The sequence below is a fragment of the Scophthalmus maximus genome, chromosome 10 (genome assembly GCF_022379125.1).
Source record: "Scophthalmus maximus strain ysfricsl-2021 chromosome 10, ASM2237912v1, whole genome shotgun sequence".
NCBI lineage: Eukaryota > Metazoa > Chordata > Actinopteri > Pleuronectiformes > Scophthalmidae > Scophthalmus > Scophthalmus maximus.
In genome coordinates this window covers 16,568,990-16,589,346 of record NC_061524.1, presented here as the reverse complement: position 1 = coordinate 16,589,346, position 20,357 = coordinate 16,568,990, and the positions used below count along the sequence as shown (strand labels likewise).

General features: G+C 45.8%; 1 protein-coding gene across 18 annotated transcripts in view; it reads right to left on the bottom strand.

The window, feature by feature from the left end:
• kcnma1a (potassium large conductance calcium-activated channel, subfamily M, alpha member 1a) overlaps positions 1-20,357 on the bottom strand; it is a 136,700-nt gene that overhangs the window by 81,314 nt on the left and 35,029 nt on the right. For all 18 annotated transcript variants that reach the window (XM_047334786.1, XM_047334790.1, XM_047334787.1 and 15 more), the window contains exon 2: positions 19,619-19,786. In XM_047334786.1, the coding sequence (XP_047190742.1) occupies positions 19,619-19,786 (168 nt within the window). The remainder of the gene's footprint in view (positions 1-19,618; positions 19,787-20,357) is intronic.

Below are 20,357 nucleotides of genomic sequence, written 5' to 3'. Positions count from 1 at the left end.
TTCAAACCAATGAAAAAAAGCTGCAGTCAGTCAAAATTCATTCATATGCGATGCAGATTTTCTCAGGATAATTCCCATGTCAGTGAAACAGGAGACAGATGCGACTCTACGGCGTTCCCTCGCTAATCAAACTGTCACAAATGCTTGCACGAACGTTTCCATCCATTCCAAGTGTTTGCCCTCGTAGCAGAAAGACCCCGACATGATCAGACACGGGTCGAGCGCCGGCGCAGATTTAGACGCGGAAGGGAACAGGAGTCACGCGTCACCGCGGAAGGTGAAGAGCAGGGGGGGGTCAACAAAAGAAATCTCCATGAAACTTTGATGGCATACACGCAGACATCAGCGGCGGTCGCGATAACCCCTGTCCCCTCGCCCTCAAACGTCATGGGGCTCAGCCCTACACAGGTATGCAGCTGCCATTCTGTCAGTAAAACACCATCTGTATTCCAGTCACACACATTCCCACTGTGTCGCTGAGCAGATGTACCGCAAAGCATACCAAGGCCTGCCAGAGCATTCAAGAACAACCAAACATGATCCTCTTTGTAAAGTGAATGGGGATTGATCATAAAAAAAGGAGCCAAACACACATGTGTGTTGAGAATATACACTGAACAAAATTATAAACGCTACACTTTTGTTTTTTGCCCCCATTTTTCATGAGCTGAACTCAAAGATCTAAGACTTTTTCTACGTACACAAAAGGCTTATTTCTCTCAAATATTGTTCACAAATCTGTCTTAATCTGTGTTGGTGAGCACGAGATAATCCATCCACCTCACAGGTGGGGCATATCAAGATGCTGATTAGACAGCATGATTATTGCACAGGTGTGCCGCAGGCTGGCCACAATTTCCCTCGTGTCTCCTGCCACTGTCATGAGTCCGTGTTTTGTATTTCCTGTTTTATTTTGAATTCGTTTTTGCACTTCCTGCGTCTCCTGCCCCTGTGATTGTCTGCACCTGTTCCTAATGTGTCTCACCTGTGTTCTATTGGCCCCGCCCACCGTGTGTGTATTTAGTCTCGGTGCTTCCCTTGGTCTGTGTCAGATCGTCTGTTGTTTTCCCTGGTCCCCTTCCTGGTGTGTTCCTAGGGTTTGTCTCCAGTCTGTTCCACAGATTCTGTGCTTGTGATTTTTCCCCCTGGCTCCTGTGTTCCAGTTTTACTTTGTTCCATCTCGTGGACGCCCTCAGTTGGACTTTGTTTTGGTTTGAGACGGTGCAAGTTTGTTTTCTATTTTATTAAAGACTACGTTAAGTGCACCTCTGCATTTGGGTCCTGCTTTCCTGCTCGTCGTGCCACAGCCTCTGTCTGCTGGTTGCCTCTGAACGGACTTTTCCAAACACATGAATGCTACAGATTCTGCAACCTTTGTGACAATTACACTCTCTTAATGAAATGTGCATTAAATATTGTCCTTTCTTTAAATATATATATATTTTTTTATTTTTTTTAAACAAATACCAGGAATACAATACGCCGACAACAGAATAGGGCTTATACCTAGACCCTCAGTTATACAATCCATGAATTGTGAAACAAAGGGACGGAAACAGGCAGAAAAACATCCTGAGGCCCGAGCGAGTGGCGCGCTGGTGTGTTAGAGTTGTTTTTTTTAAGATCCAAATCCACTGTAGACTTCCAGTCAGTTTAGGTAAAGTCTACTGGGGGGAAATAAATTGGGGGAGCAATGAGATAAGTACCGCGGGACTATTCTCCTGTAATGAAATGTCTAAAGGCACCAGTATAGTCGTATATCAGTAACGCTGGGCACATCTGCCTGCTATGTTTCTCTCCAGTATCTAGCCTGTTTTCAAGAAGGTAAATTAGTTTTGATATCTGATTTAGGGCGTAAAATACTATGAATTTCTAAATGACGCACATTGCGACACCAGTCCTCTTTCTAGGCTTCTCTTCCCTTATCTCCCACTACCCAACCCTCCCGCAGTCAGCTCCCTTTGTGTTGCCATCCAAGGTCAAGCGGTGGCGGTCTCTGGGGAACGGAGCAGGTGAACAGAGGATCGGTGGAAGGGCGCTAACCCGTCCTTCATGCAAAGGTGCACACACAATGACCATTTCTGGACGTACATGAAACATTATAAAACATCTGTCTTACTATTCAACATTTAACTGCACGTTGAATGGGTTTTCACAAACAAAACAAATGTGTATAACTTGAAATGCTGAAAATGTTTACATCTTAAAGGATACGTTTTTTCTCATTCAGTTACAGACACATGCATTCAGTCAATCTGTCAGCAGCCATTCAAAGTAGACAAGGCAAAACATCTGCAGTTTCTTTTTCTATAGTGTAGACGGTGTAAGAAAAACAAAACACGTGTCATTTCTTTGAATCATGCGCTGCGAAACTCGAAAAGGCAGTACTATCGGGACTTTGCCTGATTTTGATGCATGAGAAATACTAATGCGGTGTGAAATGTAACACTTTCAGAGCAGTGACTCCAATTAAAATGAACTCATTGCCAACAGGACAGGTGCAAACCAGCGACAAAGCCACAACACGAGCAGCACTAGATTTCTCCACGGGCAGCCGGAGTTAATGAGCTGTACTTGATTGTATGCGGAATATTTTTAAATGAGATATATCTGGTCATTGGGAACGTTAATCTTAAGAGAAAAACCTTCAATCGACCCATCTTTACTGTGCATTGTAAATAATTCATTGTAAATAAACTGACAGGCGCCTGCAATGGGTTTTTCTTTTATCGCCGAGAGGAAATGCAGTCTCGTATATCAAAGTGCAACCATTGCAACCCCTAGAATTGGCTCCATTTAACCCTAGTGGCCCATGAAAATGATGCCCCCACATTGTTGTATACCTAGGCAACAGAAAACGATGATTGACGGGGGAGGTTGCGGGGAGGGGGCTGGTAAGAAGGACAGCCTCTCAGGTCTGACAGAATGACAGCTCCTAAAAATGAGCATCTGTCAGTGGGAGATGAAGAGGAGGCCTGTGGGGATCTGTTACAGACAGACAGGACAACCTGTCTGAAAAATCCCCTCTAAAAGTTTTTCTATAGCATGATTAATTCAGGAAAAAGACGCTTTCTTTTGCTTCATGAGAGATGGGTCACTGCCAAATTTAAAAACATCCTGACACAGATGGAGTTCTACTGAATATCGGATGTACTAGAAGGGCAGGTCTCCTTCCACTTTCTTCTGCAGCGTCCTGCGCAGCCTTCCCCAGACACCCCCACTGCCACCGTGACCTTGAGTGTTCGCGGAGCGAGGACACTAAAAGGACACGAGAAGGAGGGAAAGAGATAAAAAAAAAAAATGATGGAGGCGGTGATGACAAGAGATGGAGGGATGAGAGAGTATTAAAGAGAGCCCCCCCCCCGCGGGACACGAGGAGCGTTAAGAGGTTGCAGAAAATGGCTTGTGGCAGAGACAGAATGAGAGCGAGAGAGAGAGAGCAGCTGAAGAGACGGAGGGATGGAGAATATTAGAGCATGTCCTCCAAGGCACAGCAAGAGCTTAAATGCCACAGCGTGTGCACGCGTCTGCGCACGTGTCTTCACGTCTCAGTGTGTGAGTGCATGCATTTCAGCGTGTGCGTATGCCGTCGACCTCTCAATGTGTTCAACCTGTGTGTGTGTGTGTGTGTGTGTGTGTGTGTGTGTGTGTGTGTGTGTGTGTGTGTGTGTGTGTGTGTGTGTGTGTGTGTGTGTGTGTGTGTGTGTGTGTGTGTGTGTGTGTGTGTGTGTGTGTGTGTGTGTGTGTGTGTGTGTGTGTGTGTGTGTGTGTGTGTGTGTGTGTGTGTGTGTGTGTGTGTGTGTGTGTGTGTGTGTGTGTGTGTGTGTCAGACAACAGGGGGGACCCCCACTGGGATTATGCCAGCACAGACGGGAGGACAGGTTGCATGTGACCAGCCTGCAAAAGAATCACTGACGGCGTTCGACGGGCTATCCACAGTGAAGTTACCATAATGTCCATTATGCATATGATCTGTAGCTTAGAGGGTGACATTAAATCTAGTGCATGCACACTGTTCAGGTGTTACAGCGACGGCGCTAACTCGGTTTTAGGTTCGCTACGTATATGAAAGATTCCGTGTGGGAGTTCAGTGGAGACGCTCTCTGACGTAACGCCGCAGACTCTGGGTGAATTCTGGCTTTTTTGCTGCTTGACAGCACAGCTCCACAAACTTGTCCCCCCCCCCCCCCCCCCCCCCCCCCCCCCCCCCCCCCCCCCCCCCCCAGCCTGAGGGCATCTAGAATCACCGAGTGTCAGTATGTTTGCCACTCAAGTGAGCCGCAGCCCCAGGCGTGGAGGGGGAACATGACATGGACAGCATTCGGCGCACAGGCACAATTTTTTGTTTTTATTGCTCAAGGAAAACACGAGACGAGTCCAGATACTGTATTACAATTCTGTTACTCTCATTTTGACTGGTAAACAAGAAAAAAAAACAGGTGCTATGTCAGGGCGCACATATATATATATATATATAAATAATTGAAATGTGTAGAACTAGCAGCCATGCAATAAAAATGTTGTGATCATGACAATTGATGAGTATTGTAAATAACTGATGGAGAGTTGGAAATGAATACACGGGAAAAAAATCCAAAGAGACAAGAGTACATTGACCCAGTTAAATTCATCATTATTTCAGCATACACACGTTACAATTTATATGCGCATAAACAGCAGAGGAATTCAGTACATGGACGAGACTCTCCCCAACTTTCCAGAAGATTCGTCAACCTGATGAGGGGTTGTTACGGTGGGTGGTTTACCTACACACAAATGGCCAGACAGAATACTGTCGCTTCATTATTTCCAAGCTGAGCACAATGTTACTTCCAAAGGCGAATTATGAAGGCTATTTATAGAACACAATCTAATTTGCCAGTAGTGTTGCTATTTTGAGATAGGAGTAGCTACTTGCCAGATCAAGTCAAATATGAATTAATATATTTATTTTCGCAGCACTTCCCCATTCTCGTGGGAGAGGAAGGCTGCAGTTCTTATGATTATGGATCTTCGTTGGGGGAAAAATACGTCTTAGCAGTACATGGTCAGTCAACACAATAACAGCTGCACCTGGAGTTGCTAGATTATGGAAACAGGGATTTTAAAAGTGCACTAAATATTAACACAACATTGCCAGGTTAACAACAGCAGTGTAGTTACCATGATCACAACTGAGGTGGTGCCCAGTCTAATTCATCACAATCAGACAGTCGAGTCGGCTTGAAATAGAACTGACAGGCACCGGTCCACAGACGTATGACTGGGTGAGGGCTTTATGGGCAAGAGTCAGTGGGCAATGACTGACCGATCATCTGGCTGTGTTAATTCTCTTCATTGAATGAGATGAGATAAAGAATGTACAAAGAGAATTTTGTCGTTCGTCCTTAAACATGGTGTAAGTGTTGAGGCAAAACTCATGTAAACAGCAGGTTTTTGGTAATATGTTTCAAATGTTAAATATTATGACTACAGTATTATAATTGTGGCCCCTATCCTCTATTCTTCTGCTCTCTTAAGCATCTATTTTGAAAAATATATATTCATCTCAAAAAGACCTATGCTCAGCTTCCTGCCTTGCAAGGAATCCTTTCACACGGACAACATGACATTCAGTGGGACCGTTCCTCTCCGGTGTTTGTCAAAATCGTACCCATGAGTGATGTAAATCTGCTGGCAATTGTCCTGGTTACGGTTTTTGCCCCCTTCGCCCATGCTACTGTTGAAACAGGCCTTTACAGCTGTTTTATTTAAACTCAGAGTGGCTGTATATATAAATGTAGTTTAATAGAAGAAGCACCGGTTAAAAATGTTGCAATAAGAATAAAAGTTGAAGTTATTATCGCTACTTTCATACTGTAAATGCATATCCTACAATATGTTAGTCCTACTCATAGAGTAAACATAACCAATTCATCTTAATCTTTCAATTTACTGGATTGTTAACACATTTGTCAAATTTATTTTCTGCCTTTGAAAATACCTTTGAATCTCATGTATAAGTGCCATGTATTGACCTATAGCCAGTTTGACATTTACACAACTGGTACAATCTCCCATCAGAAAAATGAGAAATGAGTCCTCGAGCCACAGGAATAGAACGAGAAGAAACTAGAGTCGGCTATGTGAATACTAAGAGGTTGACTTTAAGTGGCTTATTCTCCATGTTGTCTGCAGGTCATGATGTATTCAGGTCACTACGCTGTTACTGCAGTCACAAAATCCCATTACTGCGTGTACATTTAATCTTATCATAAATCATCCCTGCCATAGTTAATAATACCAAAACTCTATCACACCAATACCAGCTGTATTACAAAGCATGCAGAGTGATTGCTTTGCCCAATGCATATTGCACAATTCAGCAGAACCTTCCACCCTTTCCCAAAGAATGTCAAACTGCATTTGGCTGCCGGGGGGGGCACAGACAGATCCTGCCAAATATGGAATTTAAAACTTGAGTTTCCTTCGCAATAAAGCAAATGGATCAACTGCCGCCTGGCTGATGAAACTTTTTTTTTTTAAAACACAGCCGCACCCCCCCCCCCCACCTGACAAATGCTTAGGTTTCATCTCAGAGGAGAAACAGCGACGCCATGATCTTTATCTAATTGAATCAACGTTTCGTTTAATTTCCTGAGAGTTAATGAAAGGTTTATCAACCGTGTCACAGCCCACTTTCACTCGCTAACAATGCAGTAGGTGCTGATAAGGTGGAATGCTCGCTCGCAGCAAGGTGGAAGAGGAGACGCGGACGCGCGGAGAAGCAAGAGGCTGTATTAGTATTCTGTGTTGGTTGGTATGCAGGCTACGTGTGAAGTGGAGGGCAGCAGCATCTCAGCAGAATCCCCCCCCCCCCCATTTGCTCTCTGCCACATCAGATTAAAAGCCCCTCACACAGATGTCCGGCTCCGTCAATAAAGTGGGCGGAGGCCTGGAACCTGCCACGAATGACCTTAAAACATCTTTGATACCTTCACCCATCGGCGCGAGGTGTGAAGATAAACACTTTGGCAGTTTGGCAGTGGCTTGCACCAACAGAACTTTCTCGTATTACATATATGCTAAAAACAAAACCAGCATATTTTATATTCAATTTCAGGACTTACAGAGTTCTCAGTGCGCTTTTGTAATTTGGAAATATGGCAGGGGAGAGGAACAAAAGGGATAATTGGCTAACGGCTTCTGTTCCTTTGCCTTTTGTGGCTTTATTAATTTCACTTAAGTCGGTTATGACTCCAACAGAAACAGAGGTGAAAGGATTTGAGTCTCTTAAATAGAAAAACTCTCATTTAAATACAATTTCCAGTGTAGTTTTAGTTCATTATTTCATACGTCAACAATCCTGCAGAGGACGTGAATAAACCTTTTGTGTGGTTTATCGGAGAGCCCTGACCCTCATTAGGAAGACACTGTCCATCAGTTCCACCTCTCACACTTCCTCTGATGCTAGTCTGCTGGTTTGATTGATCGTTGACCAGCACCAAAACCTGTATCAATATTCAATAGGCAGCGGATTTAGTTGCGTTGGTTATTGAATCACTTGGAAAGTTCAGCTGTCTGCAACCCCGGAAGGCAGCCGGCTCCTCTGAGACTGAGGATTTTATAGGTTTAATTTCAGACGCAAGCTTTTTACAATCCACCTCTGCATTCCGAGTCCCAAGACTCCCGCCTCCCCTTACAAAGCCGAGACTTTATCTTGACTGAAACTGCCACATAAAGCGGCCGTGTGCGCCCATATTTCAGGCACCTGCATAAATATACATTTCTGACTCCCAAGGAAAAAAAAAAAACGATTGAGAATAGAGCTGTTGGATGTGTCACTCAATTCAAATAGGACCCATGACTGAGCCCTACCTTTATTTTTATTCTTGAGAAAATACCTAATATTTGTATCGAATATATAATAACCGGGCCAATTTAACTCTGATTCTGCCCCTGGAGAATCTGAAGAGGAATCTGGTCTGGAACCTTGGCCTTGACCGTGAGGGGTTGACAGAGCCATTTGTAAACCTCGCTCAATGCCCGCAGAATCATCCGGGTCACCCGACAATTATTAAACATGTTCGATGGTTAGGATTTAAAATTCCGTCTGTACTTTCCGAACGCACCAAATGAGAGAGAGGCATCAAGCAGCTGACAGTGTTGCCAATTGCTAGCAATACTGTCGGCCGCTCAACATTGTCCACCTTTTGAAATGGTGACTTTGAAACAAGCCACTGTTGGAGTGCGGTGTGAAAGGTGAGTTGGAGGAAACGTTGTCGATATACATTGCTGAAAAAATAATGACGATAATAATACCCTGTAGTGTGTGATGAGCCATTATTCTCAAATCATGTAGCATCTGCTTGTTTGAGATTAGAGAGAAGAATAGAGCTGCAACAGTTAATCAAAATGAATTGCCAACTATTTTGATAATCGATTAATAGGTATTAGGTAGTTTTCTATGCTGATTTCAGCTTCTTACATGTGAATATGTTCTGGTTTCTTTGCTCCTCTGTGAAAGTAAACTGTCACACTCTGTCTGACATATCTGCTGCCACAGTAAACCAAAATTACTGAAATGTATCATTTGGTTGAACTGGCCCTTTAAGCTCATTGAACAACTGGATATGAAGAATGGAAGCACCCGGGAGTGATGGAGAGAGACTGAAGCAAATACAGACACCGGGCACAAAGCGCTGCGGTGTTGCCACGGTGATATTCTACATGTGGGAATAAGTGTGAATGCCAGATAGACATATACAGTACAGCTGCAGCAATGTAATAAAAATGGGATCACAATACTGAGACATCATTCAGTCTTTAGAGGCTAGGATGGTCTGGACTTTAGCTCCTCGGTCAGGGGGAGTTTTATCCTCGCATTACTTCATCTACAGTAAGTAGCCCCATGATGGAGCTCTCCCCGGCTACTGGTTTACAGTGTATCTATCAGGGGCATTATTTCAGTAGACACTTAAGTAAATGGAAGAAAGAGATAATGTAATTTTGAATAAAAAAAGTTTTTATTTGCAGCGCAGCAATGCATTTCATTGATTGTAGGGAGGGGTTTCTCATGCACATGAGCAGATTCAAGAACTAGACGTGTGCCTGGCTCCATTGTAGTTCATTCACGGCTCTGTTTGATGTAATTAACATGTTACATAATAGTTGTCTAAGCTTGGTTGCAGCTGTTTACCAGTCAAGGTACCATTGTTTTTTTTATTCATTGGTATTGATTTAACCTGAAGGATAATTTGTCCCCCGTCTCCGTGTTGACGGCCCCTGACCCCAACATTCAGTGCAGCCATGTGCATATCGCATAATAAGCACAATTACATCACAGCCACTCTCGCAGCCTACACATTACTCAGGCACAAGCTCATCCTTCTATGCACACGGCCAATGTACAGCTGTGTCCTTATGCACACGATAGGTGCAGATAAGGAATTACGACTTCGAGAGAGGAGAGGAGGAGGAGAGGAGGAGGAGAGGAGGAGAAGGGAGCAAAGACGTACTGCTTCTGCTCCCTCTTTGATGCATTAAGGCTTTGAAGTCAATACTGATGCAATTTAGGGCCGGAGGCAGAGACGGGCCGACAACCCATTTAATTAGCACCTTGCCATGGCTCCTAATATGGGTGCGTCCCAGTAACTAAGCCAACAAAGCCCCCCCAAAAATGCCTGCACTTCCCTGATTGACTCATAAGACTTAGACTTTATCAGAATAATTGCCAAAAGGCAGACCAAAAAAAAAAATACTGAAAATGTCAAACCACATCAGGAACTTCAAGTACATATTTCAGCCTCCAAAAACTGATGAAATATATATCTAGATCAATACTGATATGTTTTTTTTTCTTGCTTTCATTCCTTCTCATTCCCCTTGATACCTCACTATGACCTACCCTCTTCCTGCATAAATATTTCCCCCTCACTTCTTTCCTGTGCCTCTTACATCACCTGCGGTCATCCCCCGATGATGACATGGAAACTGTGAGAGGCGAGCTGGTGGAGGTGCTGTCCCATCCCAGGAAACAGAATCCCGGCGGGGGTAAACGGATCTGAAAGCTGGCTTAGCAGATGGTCCCCACTGTGCTGAGTCCGTTGATAAGCAATTAGAAGCACAAACATGACACGAGTGACAAAAGAAGGAACCTGGGATCATATCTACAGCGCGCGGCCGGGTGCGATGCCACCACGGGAGTCGCGGGACGGTCAAAAAAAAAAGATTGAAATATGAAACACATGACGCAGCGATGCAGATGGAAAGCTGGCACTCAGTCGTTCACCTGGCGAGGCTCAGTACAGCACAGCAGTGATGTGTTTCCCATCAATTTAACACATTGTGTGACAGTTGCCTTTAGTTGGGTCAGTCTTGGAACCATATCTATCTGCCGACACTGCTGTTGCTGCAATAATACCCTGTCCCCCCTATAAAGCAGAGGTGGGGATGCAGTCAGTCCTTTCACTCCCACACTGTCTCTCCCTGTGTGACTCAGACCTGCTGATGTATAGATGGTGAGACAGACTGAGAGAAGAGGAGGCAGCTCAAGCCCGCACTGAGGGAAATGTTGAATGTTAATAACGTGACACTGCAGCAGTCCCCGCGGGGAAACGCTGGAGCCCAAAGTGAGTTAGAGAGCAACACCTATGGAGGTTTAAGGGATTCAGTTTCTGGCCCCCAGGTCATTTTTTCTTCAGTCAGTATCAGATACAACTTACCTACAGAATTTACAACAGAAATCTGAAAAGGTCTTTGGGGATGTACTCCTTCAGTATTCAAGTCTCTCAGTGGGTCTGTTGGTATGAAGTTGGGTCAGCAAGTGCATGCAATATAAACAAATTAAATCTGTAAAGCAGGGGTGAAGAGCATCCCGCCTCCAGGGCCATATACGGCTCCATAGACTGATGGATCCATCCTGCCAAACAACACGTAAAAATAAAAGAACACTCAGAAATATATATTTCTAAAAATCATGACTGCGTTTAAATGTTTCTGTGATAAAAAAAATAATAATGTAGGAGACAAACTTCAAGCAAACTTTCGTCCGCATGCCAGTCTGGCTCACGGTCAGGGTGTACCTGAATGCAACACGCATGCAGCAGTTACGTGTCATCGCTTACATGAATCATGGCGACTGGCGACGAACCAGGAAAAGAAACGTATATGCAAAAAGAGTTACAATATTTTTTTGTTGAACAAAAAGACAAGCCCTCTGTCCTTTTTGGGGACGCTCACGTCCGTGAAAAAGGTCAATCCCAAGAGTCGCTACAACTCAAAACATTCGGCTAAACAGAATGGTGCTTCATGCAAACACTCACTAACAAGTGAGGTAAAAAGTTTACCCCCTTTTTGCCCCGTCATAATGCACTAGGAAAATAAACGGAAAAACACTTCAGTCAGCGGCACTGCATCCAAAGGAGTTTTGATTGCTAATCTTGGTAATGTCCTCTGTCCCTAATCCTGTTTTTTGGAAAGCTTTAAGAAATGTCCCTGGCAGTGACGGCAGCACTGGATCAATGCGATGCTGCGAGTTCCGATCCATTAGGTGTGCGTCATCCCAGAGGCCCTGAGTCACTCAGCATTCCTCCCCGAGACCGATAGCAGGCAGCCATGGCAAAGATGAGACGGGGAGGACGCCGTCTTGGGGCTGACAGACCTGAGAATGTCTGCATCGTCTCCGACTGCCTACTTACGGCTCTATCCGTCTGCACGCAATTTTCTGCCCGTCTGTTTGCCTACTCGCCTGTCGTCTATTTGCTCTGCGACCGCGTGCCCCTGTCTTTCTGTCCGTCAGTCTGCGCGTCTGTCTGCAGCCCTACAGCCTAAAATGCTTGGGACTCTGAAAGTAATCTCGTTTTTTCCGACCGCCACGTCTCTCCCCAGCCTGAGATTTCAGCATAAATGGTCACGTTGTAAACGAAAGTAAAACAGAATGTCATTGCCGCAATCACTTGCCGAGTGTCGAGGAAGGCCACATTTTAATCATCTAATAGCTCCTTGTGCAAAAGCTACGGCAGGTTTGTCATAATTAGCTAAGTGATTTTGGATTTTTTTTCATGATACACTCACAACAGCAAAGCCAACCAGAGCTGTTCCCGCGGTCAGTAGCTCTCTGAAACAAATTCTGTAATACAATACCTTAAATGTTCACTCTATACATTTTAGTTACAGGGGCGAGGTTTGATTTGTGAATATTCTTTCAGATTTAATGCCTTTTCTCTAAGGCCAGACTAAAGGAAACACGGACGCGTTCCGTCGCCACAGTGTCTCAGACACATTGGCTTGGTAAGTCACCGCTGTTTCTGATCCAATAGGGAGAAAGGGCCCGGTGCTCCGCTGAGTGACGCATCACTCCTGCGTCCGCTCTCCTGACCTTTTTCCACCGCAGAGCAGTCTGAGGGAGGGCGGGACAGACAAAGGGCACGTTGGCTGCGGCGAGAGAAGGTGAGTCTAGGTCACCGGCTCTCTGGCAACAGAGGCCCAGGTTCGCAAATGGATGAATGGGTTAATCGATGGGGGAGAGGCGGAACAAGCAGATGATGAGTCATCCCGTAGAACGGATCGGAGTTCTGACGGCTTGCAGGGAAAAATGCAATTGCTGCAAAATTAAGTATAAATAAAGTTGTTGTTTTTTTTAGCCCTGGTGTAAATGTCAAGGCTGTCTAGCTGTAAATCTAGTTCTGCCACAAACACCGCTCTTCTTCTACTCTTACGTGACGGAATTTAAAATGGAATGTTTTCCGGCTAATGTAATACAGCATGCCTGCAGCCTATCTATACACAGTATGCACGCTCAGATGTGTCCGTTTGCCGAGTGAGAAAGCGCTGTGCGAATTTCCGCCCGCCTGAAACGCTGCGGCGCGAGACGGCAACTGTCGCTCTCCTTTCCTCCCCGTGACACCCTTGCTTTCCCTCTCATCCCCTCCTTTGCTGCACTCCTCCACCCCCGGGTGCACCACTCGCGTTCCGTACGTGGCAGCGGCCCAGGAAATCCAAGCCACCTGGGCTGACGTCACACGGGCTGACCTGCAGCCACGGCTTGAGAACGCACCCTGAATCCAGTGACCTTGAGCACTAAATCAAACGCCTATACCAATAGAAGAATATACACATGGTTCATAAATAAAGTATAATATCTACAAAAATACAAACGTAACACATAATCTTTACACATAATTCTCACGACTGGCACTGTCATTCCTAAGAATATCTACTGTATATGGAGGAGCACATCTATCCTTTCCTCCCATATCTCTTTTTTTTTTTTTTTTTTTCTAAATTACACAACATTTACATTGATCCTCTTTGCTACTGGAGACTTTGGCACCAGACCCACCCCTCTCCTTCCGCTCCCTCCACCTCACTCTCTCTCTGCTGCAGTGCCTGTCCCCTGTGGTCCCTCCAGCACAAACAGCAATTCATCAGTGTTCGGGGGGTTTAAGTCAATGCCAATTGGATTGCCATCGACCGCAATGATAAATTATGGCAAATGACAAATGAATAAGCTGTGCAGTTAGCTAAAAAAACACCAACCAGGAGATATGGGAGGGAGGTAGAGGAGAGGAGAGAAGAGGAGAGGAGGAGTGAAATGGCTCAGAAAATAAGAGTTTGATTTTGGAGGAGCACGCTGCTGGAGCAAAGTGTCATCCCCCCTGAATGCTGGACCGAGTGGTGAAAAATTGATATATGTGTCCGTGTCCGCTGCTAATAATTTACAGAGAAATTGGGTTGTGAAGCCTGTGTGACGAGTCCTGGATGGATGGTCACTGCTGCTATTGATTGTCTATTTGTCACATCGGCGTGACGGACACTTTCTTAGACCTGACACTTTTGACGGACAATGGGAGTATTGACAATTGTTCATTGGTCGATGTTAGAGCTGGGTGATAATTCAAAATGGTGACTCATTGACTTTCACCAGAGTCCTATCAGAAAAGAGAAAAAATATAAACTCTCAGCCATATGATGTGACTGTTCTGCGCATTTATGTTTACCAAGTTAGTGATGGCCAACGATTTAACATTTTGTTAAAACTATTCAAACTTATTGATTATTTGTATTCATGCATATGAAGACATTGGTGTCGTTGCTGCATTATAGTGGAATATAATTCATTTTCTTAAAACATTATCTTTTACAATTATGCTTTGCCACATTGTGACATATGCTGATACTGTATATAAAAATAGCATGATTCATGCTGTGATGATGATTACAACAATATTTTCCAGCACTATAGTTCAGGGTGTACTTGCATACATGTGCGGGCGGATGTGTATGTTGTAAAGGTTTCTCATTAAGCCTTTTTCCGGCAGTAACCCAGACTCCTCCCCCTGGATGGATAAAACATCCTGTTGTAAAATCCTTGTGCTTGCAATCATGCAGTATAATGGTCTAGATATCTTATCCCCCTGATATGTGTGAATATATATATATATATATATATATACAGAGAGAGAGAGAGAGAGAGAGAGAGAGACATATGCTGCCTGCCAGCTTTACGCAAAAGAGCGAGAGTATTGTCACAGAGAAGCGTGATGCAGGAGCTGTGCCGTGTTGTCAGTTGCCTCCATGCTGAGGAGTTTACTGACAGCAATGAATTAGTTCCACTCACTCGACAGGAAAGCGTAATTAGACAGCCCAAACAGACACACACACACACAGACATGCATTCACACATTCGTGCGAGCACACGAGATCACAACCACCCGCACACACCCACAGCATAAAGAAACATACTGTATCAACTCAGGCAAATATGCATCAGGCGCACACAAATACGTCGCGGGTAAACTCCGGGACACAAACAAGACTCTGGCAGTACCCAACGGCTCCTGTGCAAAACACAAATATGCATATGCAAAGCCCAAAGGACTGTCAGTACAAAAAATGTACTTATACGCAGAGGTAAACATTAAACCAACATAAACAAAGTAGAACTGAAAAGCAGAGTACTGTAAGAGACAGCTGTTCGCCGCGCGGGGAGGAAGGCGATCACGGGGCGAGGACACACTCACCCTCATTTTCTCCACAACAGGATGTTTGAGGACACATGGAAACACAATGGAGCGCGCACCACAGTGTCCATACGCACCACATCTCGCCTCGTTTCCTGCCAAGTCGCACACGCGCTCGTAAGCAATTGTTCTCGCACATTAGGTGGAATATGGAGAAAATTAGATAAGAGAGGGGTAATTACAGGCAAAGTTGTAAAGAGGGAAAGGGGGGGGGGGTGCAACACAGACATGTAAGCCCCCTGTCAGAGGCTCTACTGCACAATCTGTTTTTTTAAAGGAAGAATGGGGGATTTACAGTTGCAATTAAAACGAGTTACAGTTAGACGATGTCACTCGACCTCCAGACCGAGACAGATGTGTTGCATGCGGAGGGCCGTGCAGTGTGTGGGTGGATGGGTAGGCAGAGGGATGACCATGGGGTTTAGGCAACGGGCCATGAGAACAGATGGTCCGTGGTTGCCACCCAAGATCCCATTAAGAAAGATGGCGGGGCTGACCTATTTCTGGACGCACCATGCCGTGCAAATCCAGAGAGAGATAAGGCGAAATATCTACATTCCGAGGATATAATCCTCACTGTTTTTGTTGGACATTATGGGATTACGTACGTTGTCACCGTAGAGTTGACGCGAGAATCCATTTGGGTGAGACGCTGCGGGGACGAAGCGCAAAAATTCGTTCCGACTCGCATTTCCAGCTGCCCGGCTCGTCATTTCCTTGGACATTGTGCCCTTGAGTGCTTAATGAGGTCTCTCTTCAAAGCAACCGGGGCGATGCGGTTGTCAAGAGACCGATGAGCCGGACCACTGCCAGACCAGAGGTGCTCTCCCTTTCACCTACACACAGTGTGTTCCACGTGCACTGCATGTGTGTGGACAGCTGTCTCAAAGGGCTCAGAGAGACACTTCCCCCTCAAGCTGCAGCTGGCACTTAGTCGCTTAGTTACTTCCTGCTCTGCCTAAGTCTCCACACAGTGACTTTTTTCGCCCATCAATCAAGTTCCAGACAGTTATTTCAAAAGAGTTTTAAACTAGAATGGCACTAAGTAGAGGACAGGGCATACCTTCGCCAAGGCCCAACAGTCTCCTTAAGTTCAATCAAGCTGCACGAAATTGCACACCCTCATAGATATCAGTCTCCTAAATATCAGGGTCCTTTCAAATTTAATATCAATGCCCCTTTCAAATTTAAAGAAAGATTTTCCTCTCTGTCCGTATCCGCCCCAACTTTCCCGTGTCCCATCATTCCACAAAGTTTTGTGAAAATCCCTCCAGCAGTTTGTGTGTAATACTGCTGACAAACAAACAAACCAACCAGCCAACAAAACCCTAAAAAACTGACAGGAGTTAAATCATAACCTGCTCGTCCAAGGTAAAAAATAGTTCCAATGTGGTGATGCATGACCAGCGGAGGCTCATGTTCACTTATGTTGAAGTTCATTGGCCCTCGTGTTTTCCCCTTTGACCCCCGAGTTTAGCGTCAAATGAAATCTACACGCGACGCGGGCCCCGTGTGAATGGGGCAGTAAATATTTGATGAGGTGATATTGTAGAGGTGATGGGTTATACAAAGAGCTACACAGAGGAGCAACACTGGCTCATGCCAGTATCAATCGTTTCCCCGTGCTATTTTATAAGGCACATAAGGGTGACACGGAGCCTAATCGAAATTGGATATATGACTCGGTGTACATGTGGGTGTGTGTGGACCTCATGCCTGAAGGTTACAGATGTTGTGATCGCACAGAGACAGGGCGACTTTGACATACGACAACTTCAAGGAAACAATTTATGATCACCTTTCTTTCGCCAATATACACATGAATAAATCCATAGTGGCTGTGGGCACCTGCTGCTCTTTGTTTACCGTTATTACATGGTCTGAACAATGCCACGAGGCCTAATAATGTTATGCTCTGGCATATACACGGCACAGCAGCGGGACTTTGCTAAAACAGGGCCGCTAATGACCAGACATGATGCTTCTAATGCGTCATGTCTGGTCCTCATGGTTATGCAGCGTGGGCGGACGTGTGTTCATTTAATTCCTTTCTCGCCACAGCAAAGTCGTTTGGCAAAAACATCACACTAGGCACCGATACCAAAAACAGGGCCTCGTTCTCACACCAGTAATTGTTGCCCAGCATGGGCGAACAATATGGGGGACTCCTGGGCCAAGGCGCTGGCACGTGAGGATTTAGATTTGTCCGGTAACGCAATCGGCCTGGGGGTATACTTGATCTTTCACGAGCGGTGAAGTCGTCATCGAGGCAAACCAATGAATGAGGACAGACTGGCCTCTGCCTTTCCGGCCTACCAGAGGTTATCTGTGTCAATCTGTCTTAGGCTTCGGCTCATCTAACCTGGATAGAATGGAGCCTGCATGTGTGCGTGCGTGCGTGCGTTTTCCGTTGACACCCCCCCGATGTCAAATGACCGAGCACCACTACACTATGGCGCACACTAGTTGCCATGGTTACCAGCCAGGTTCCGTGTACATCGATGCTCATCGCAATTTTGATCTGCGGTCAAGCACTGATGGGAGAGTCCCACAACATCACCCACACACATTCTCTCTCTCACACATTCGCGCACACACACACGTGCTATTTTGAATGCACTGCATGTGTGGAGTAATTCCTCTATACATGTATTCACATATGTACACAATCCACCCACACGAAGAGGTTCGTGTATTCATTCACCTACATGGAGCCCTCATCAGCACATCTTGTGCACATAAGTAAACACAGCTTGCCGGGCAGAATTATCAGCCCCCACTAGAAGTAGCACAATTCACAGTAGGCGCTACGCTGGGATATCTCCTTGCCTAGAAACCCCTCTTAAAGCAACCACCCTTATTTGTCACCGACTCCCATACCCAGTGTCTTTCCATATGCCGGTGTGTGTCTCTCTCACACACACACACACACACACACACACACACATATATACAGGGGCAGATTGGGAGCGCTCAGTCAGAGCCGAAGATGAAAGCGGGAGAGGGAGCTGTGTCCAAGCCAGCGGAGCAGTGTGAGTGGGGGGAAGTGATGAAAAGGAGGCTCATTTAGTAAATTGACAGCTCCCTCCAGAATTCTTCATCTCCTTCGCCATGAAAGGCCCGAATCCTTCTCTCAAGTCGCAGCTATTCTCGCCGGGCATGGAGAAACTGTCAAATTCCGGCAAACATTAACAATGCCTCGTTCAGCTCTCTCCGCCGATTCCCCACCGCTGCTTCGCTCAGCCGACAGATGCACAGTTCAGGTGCCGCGCTTGACAGACGCACTGGTCGTAATAGTCTGATGCGTGGTAAGGTGTGAGAGGAAAGCAAGAGAAAGGCAGAACAAAGAGTAGATTCTAAGTTTTTAACTGTGGTTTCTGGATACATCCACACAATCATCTACACATTCCAAGGCATCGTCTTGCACAGACCACAGCAAAAATCTCAGTTTTCAAAGTACAACAATGAAACTAAGAAATGATGCGGAGGCCCTCAACATCTTATCACACTGACACAATCCCAAGCCTGATAAAGACAGACACAAAAAAAAGCTGCTGTCAGGGTCGTTTCACGAGTGCATAGTATCCACCATGGAAAAACTTGAGGGGGCCCCAGTTCTAATCATACACTGTGGAGTCTTCTCATAATCCATGCAGCTAAAAGAACAAGGCTTGCAGTCACAGGCAGCATGCGGCTCATAGCCAACTGCCGGCTGCTCAGTGGGGCTAAGTGGCAGACATCTTGCTAAGCTGAGAGGAGGCGCACTGCTGACGGAAAGGCAGTTTTTAATTTTAATAATGCCTCCTGCGAATGTGGCGCGGTTGCACGAAAGCAGCGCAGGGGAGAGGAGGCGCTTTTAAATCAAATGTTCACCGCGCGTTTGTACTAATTCAACCAGACGGACAGGATTAGCTGTGGTCATGTTGACAAAAAATGAAATCCCGTCCCGTGATATGGCTAGAGCATCACATTTGTGAGTTAGAAGATTTGGCAAAAAATGTAAAAAGTTCGGGAGAGATTCTGGGGGCAGCGGCGTGAGGGATGGAGCTAGAGCAAGGAGAGTCGGTAGGGGAGAGGGACGGAATTCATACCAGGACAAACGCCACATATGCCGCCTCTCGCACTTGACAAATAAATCTCCCCCCTCACATTCACACAAGCATGCCACACACACACACACACACACACACACACACACTAATACACAACACTGGTCGGTTCAGCTGGCAGAGGCTCAGCGGAGTGAGTTACGGCGCGCTGCACAAAGGCCAGTGCAGCGGAGAGGAGGCCGGACGGTGCCAGACAAATATCCAACCCCGAGGTTGAGCGAGGACTGATGTTTCCACTAGCTTTTGTGGGGGATCAAATTAATTGCCCAACAGAATGTCTCCACTGGGACCCGTATAAAACAGGGGGGTAAATGTGGACATGGCAGTGGATTATACAGTGGATTAATCTGAAAGCCAATTTAGGTGTGAAAACCAGTTGCCGTCTGTTCGCCAGAGGAAAGACGAAACTGTTGCACTTGACCTGTACGGTGGGTTTGGCAAGTGATAAGTGCATATGGAACATTCCAGCGTGGACTTGGAGTTTGAGATCCAAGTAGAAGAACCTACCAGAACTCTGCCAGTGAGCGTCTGAGCAGAGATCATGACGCCGGCCCAGTCTTTGACCGAAGTCATCCATCCCACCTCACTGGCTGGTACCTCCACGTTCTCATCGGTGCCCTTCGCTGTCTTGTCTCCGGCCTGATTGTTGGCGGGGTTGTTCACCTTCTGAACCTCCTGGAAGAAGAATGAATGAGATGCGTTAGGAAATGGAGCACATGAAATTAAAAGAACATGATCTGCTTTAGGGAGAAGGAGAATCTACAGTGCAGGATTTAAAAGGCACAAACAGGAAGTGGCATTTTAACAGTGAGGAGCGAAAGACAAATCTGGCTATGGGCAAATCTGTAGCTGAAAGAATATCATCGAGAGGCAAGAATAAATTGATCGCAGCCTACAAACGCTTCTGTTGAGCTCATGCATGTCCACATTCATGACGAGCTACAAGCTCTCTGAGGGGGAAAAAGGGAACACGACGGCAGCCGTCACGCCATGACGGCATCCATCTGCTATATGTTGAATGTGTGTTTGAATGAGCTCGAGTGTTGGGTAACGACAGAATGTATGCGTCGACTCTCTCGCCGTTTTACCCACATGGCCCTGCAAGTTAATTTTTCCTCGGGGCAGAGACTGTAGGACTATTGTTCTCATCCGGGCCTCTCGTCGCTCCCCCGGGCGTCCGCCTGAGCGAGCACAGTTGCATGGCAGTTCCTTGACATGCTTTACTTGGCAAAGTCACTGCGTGCAG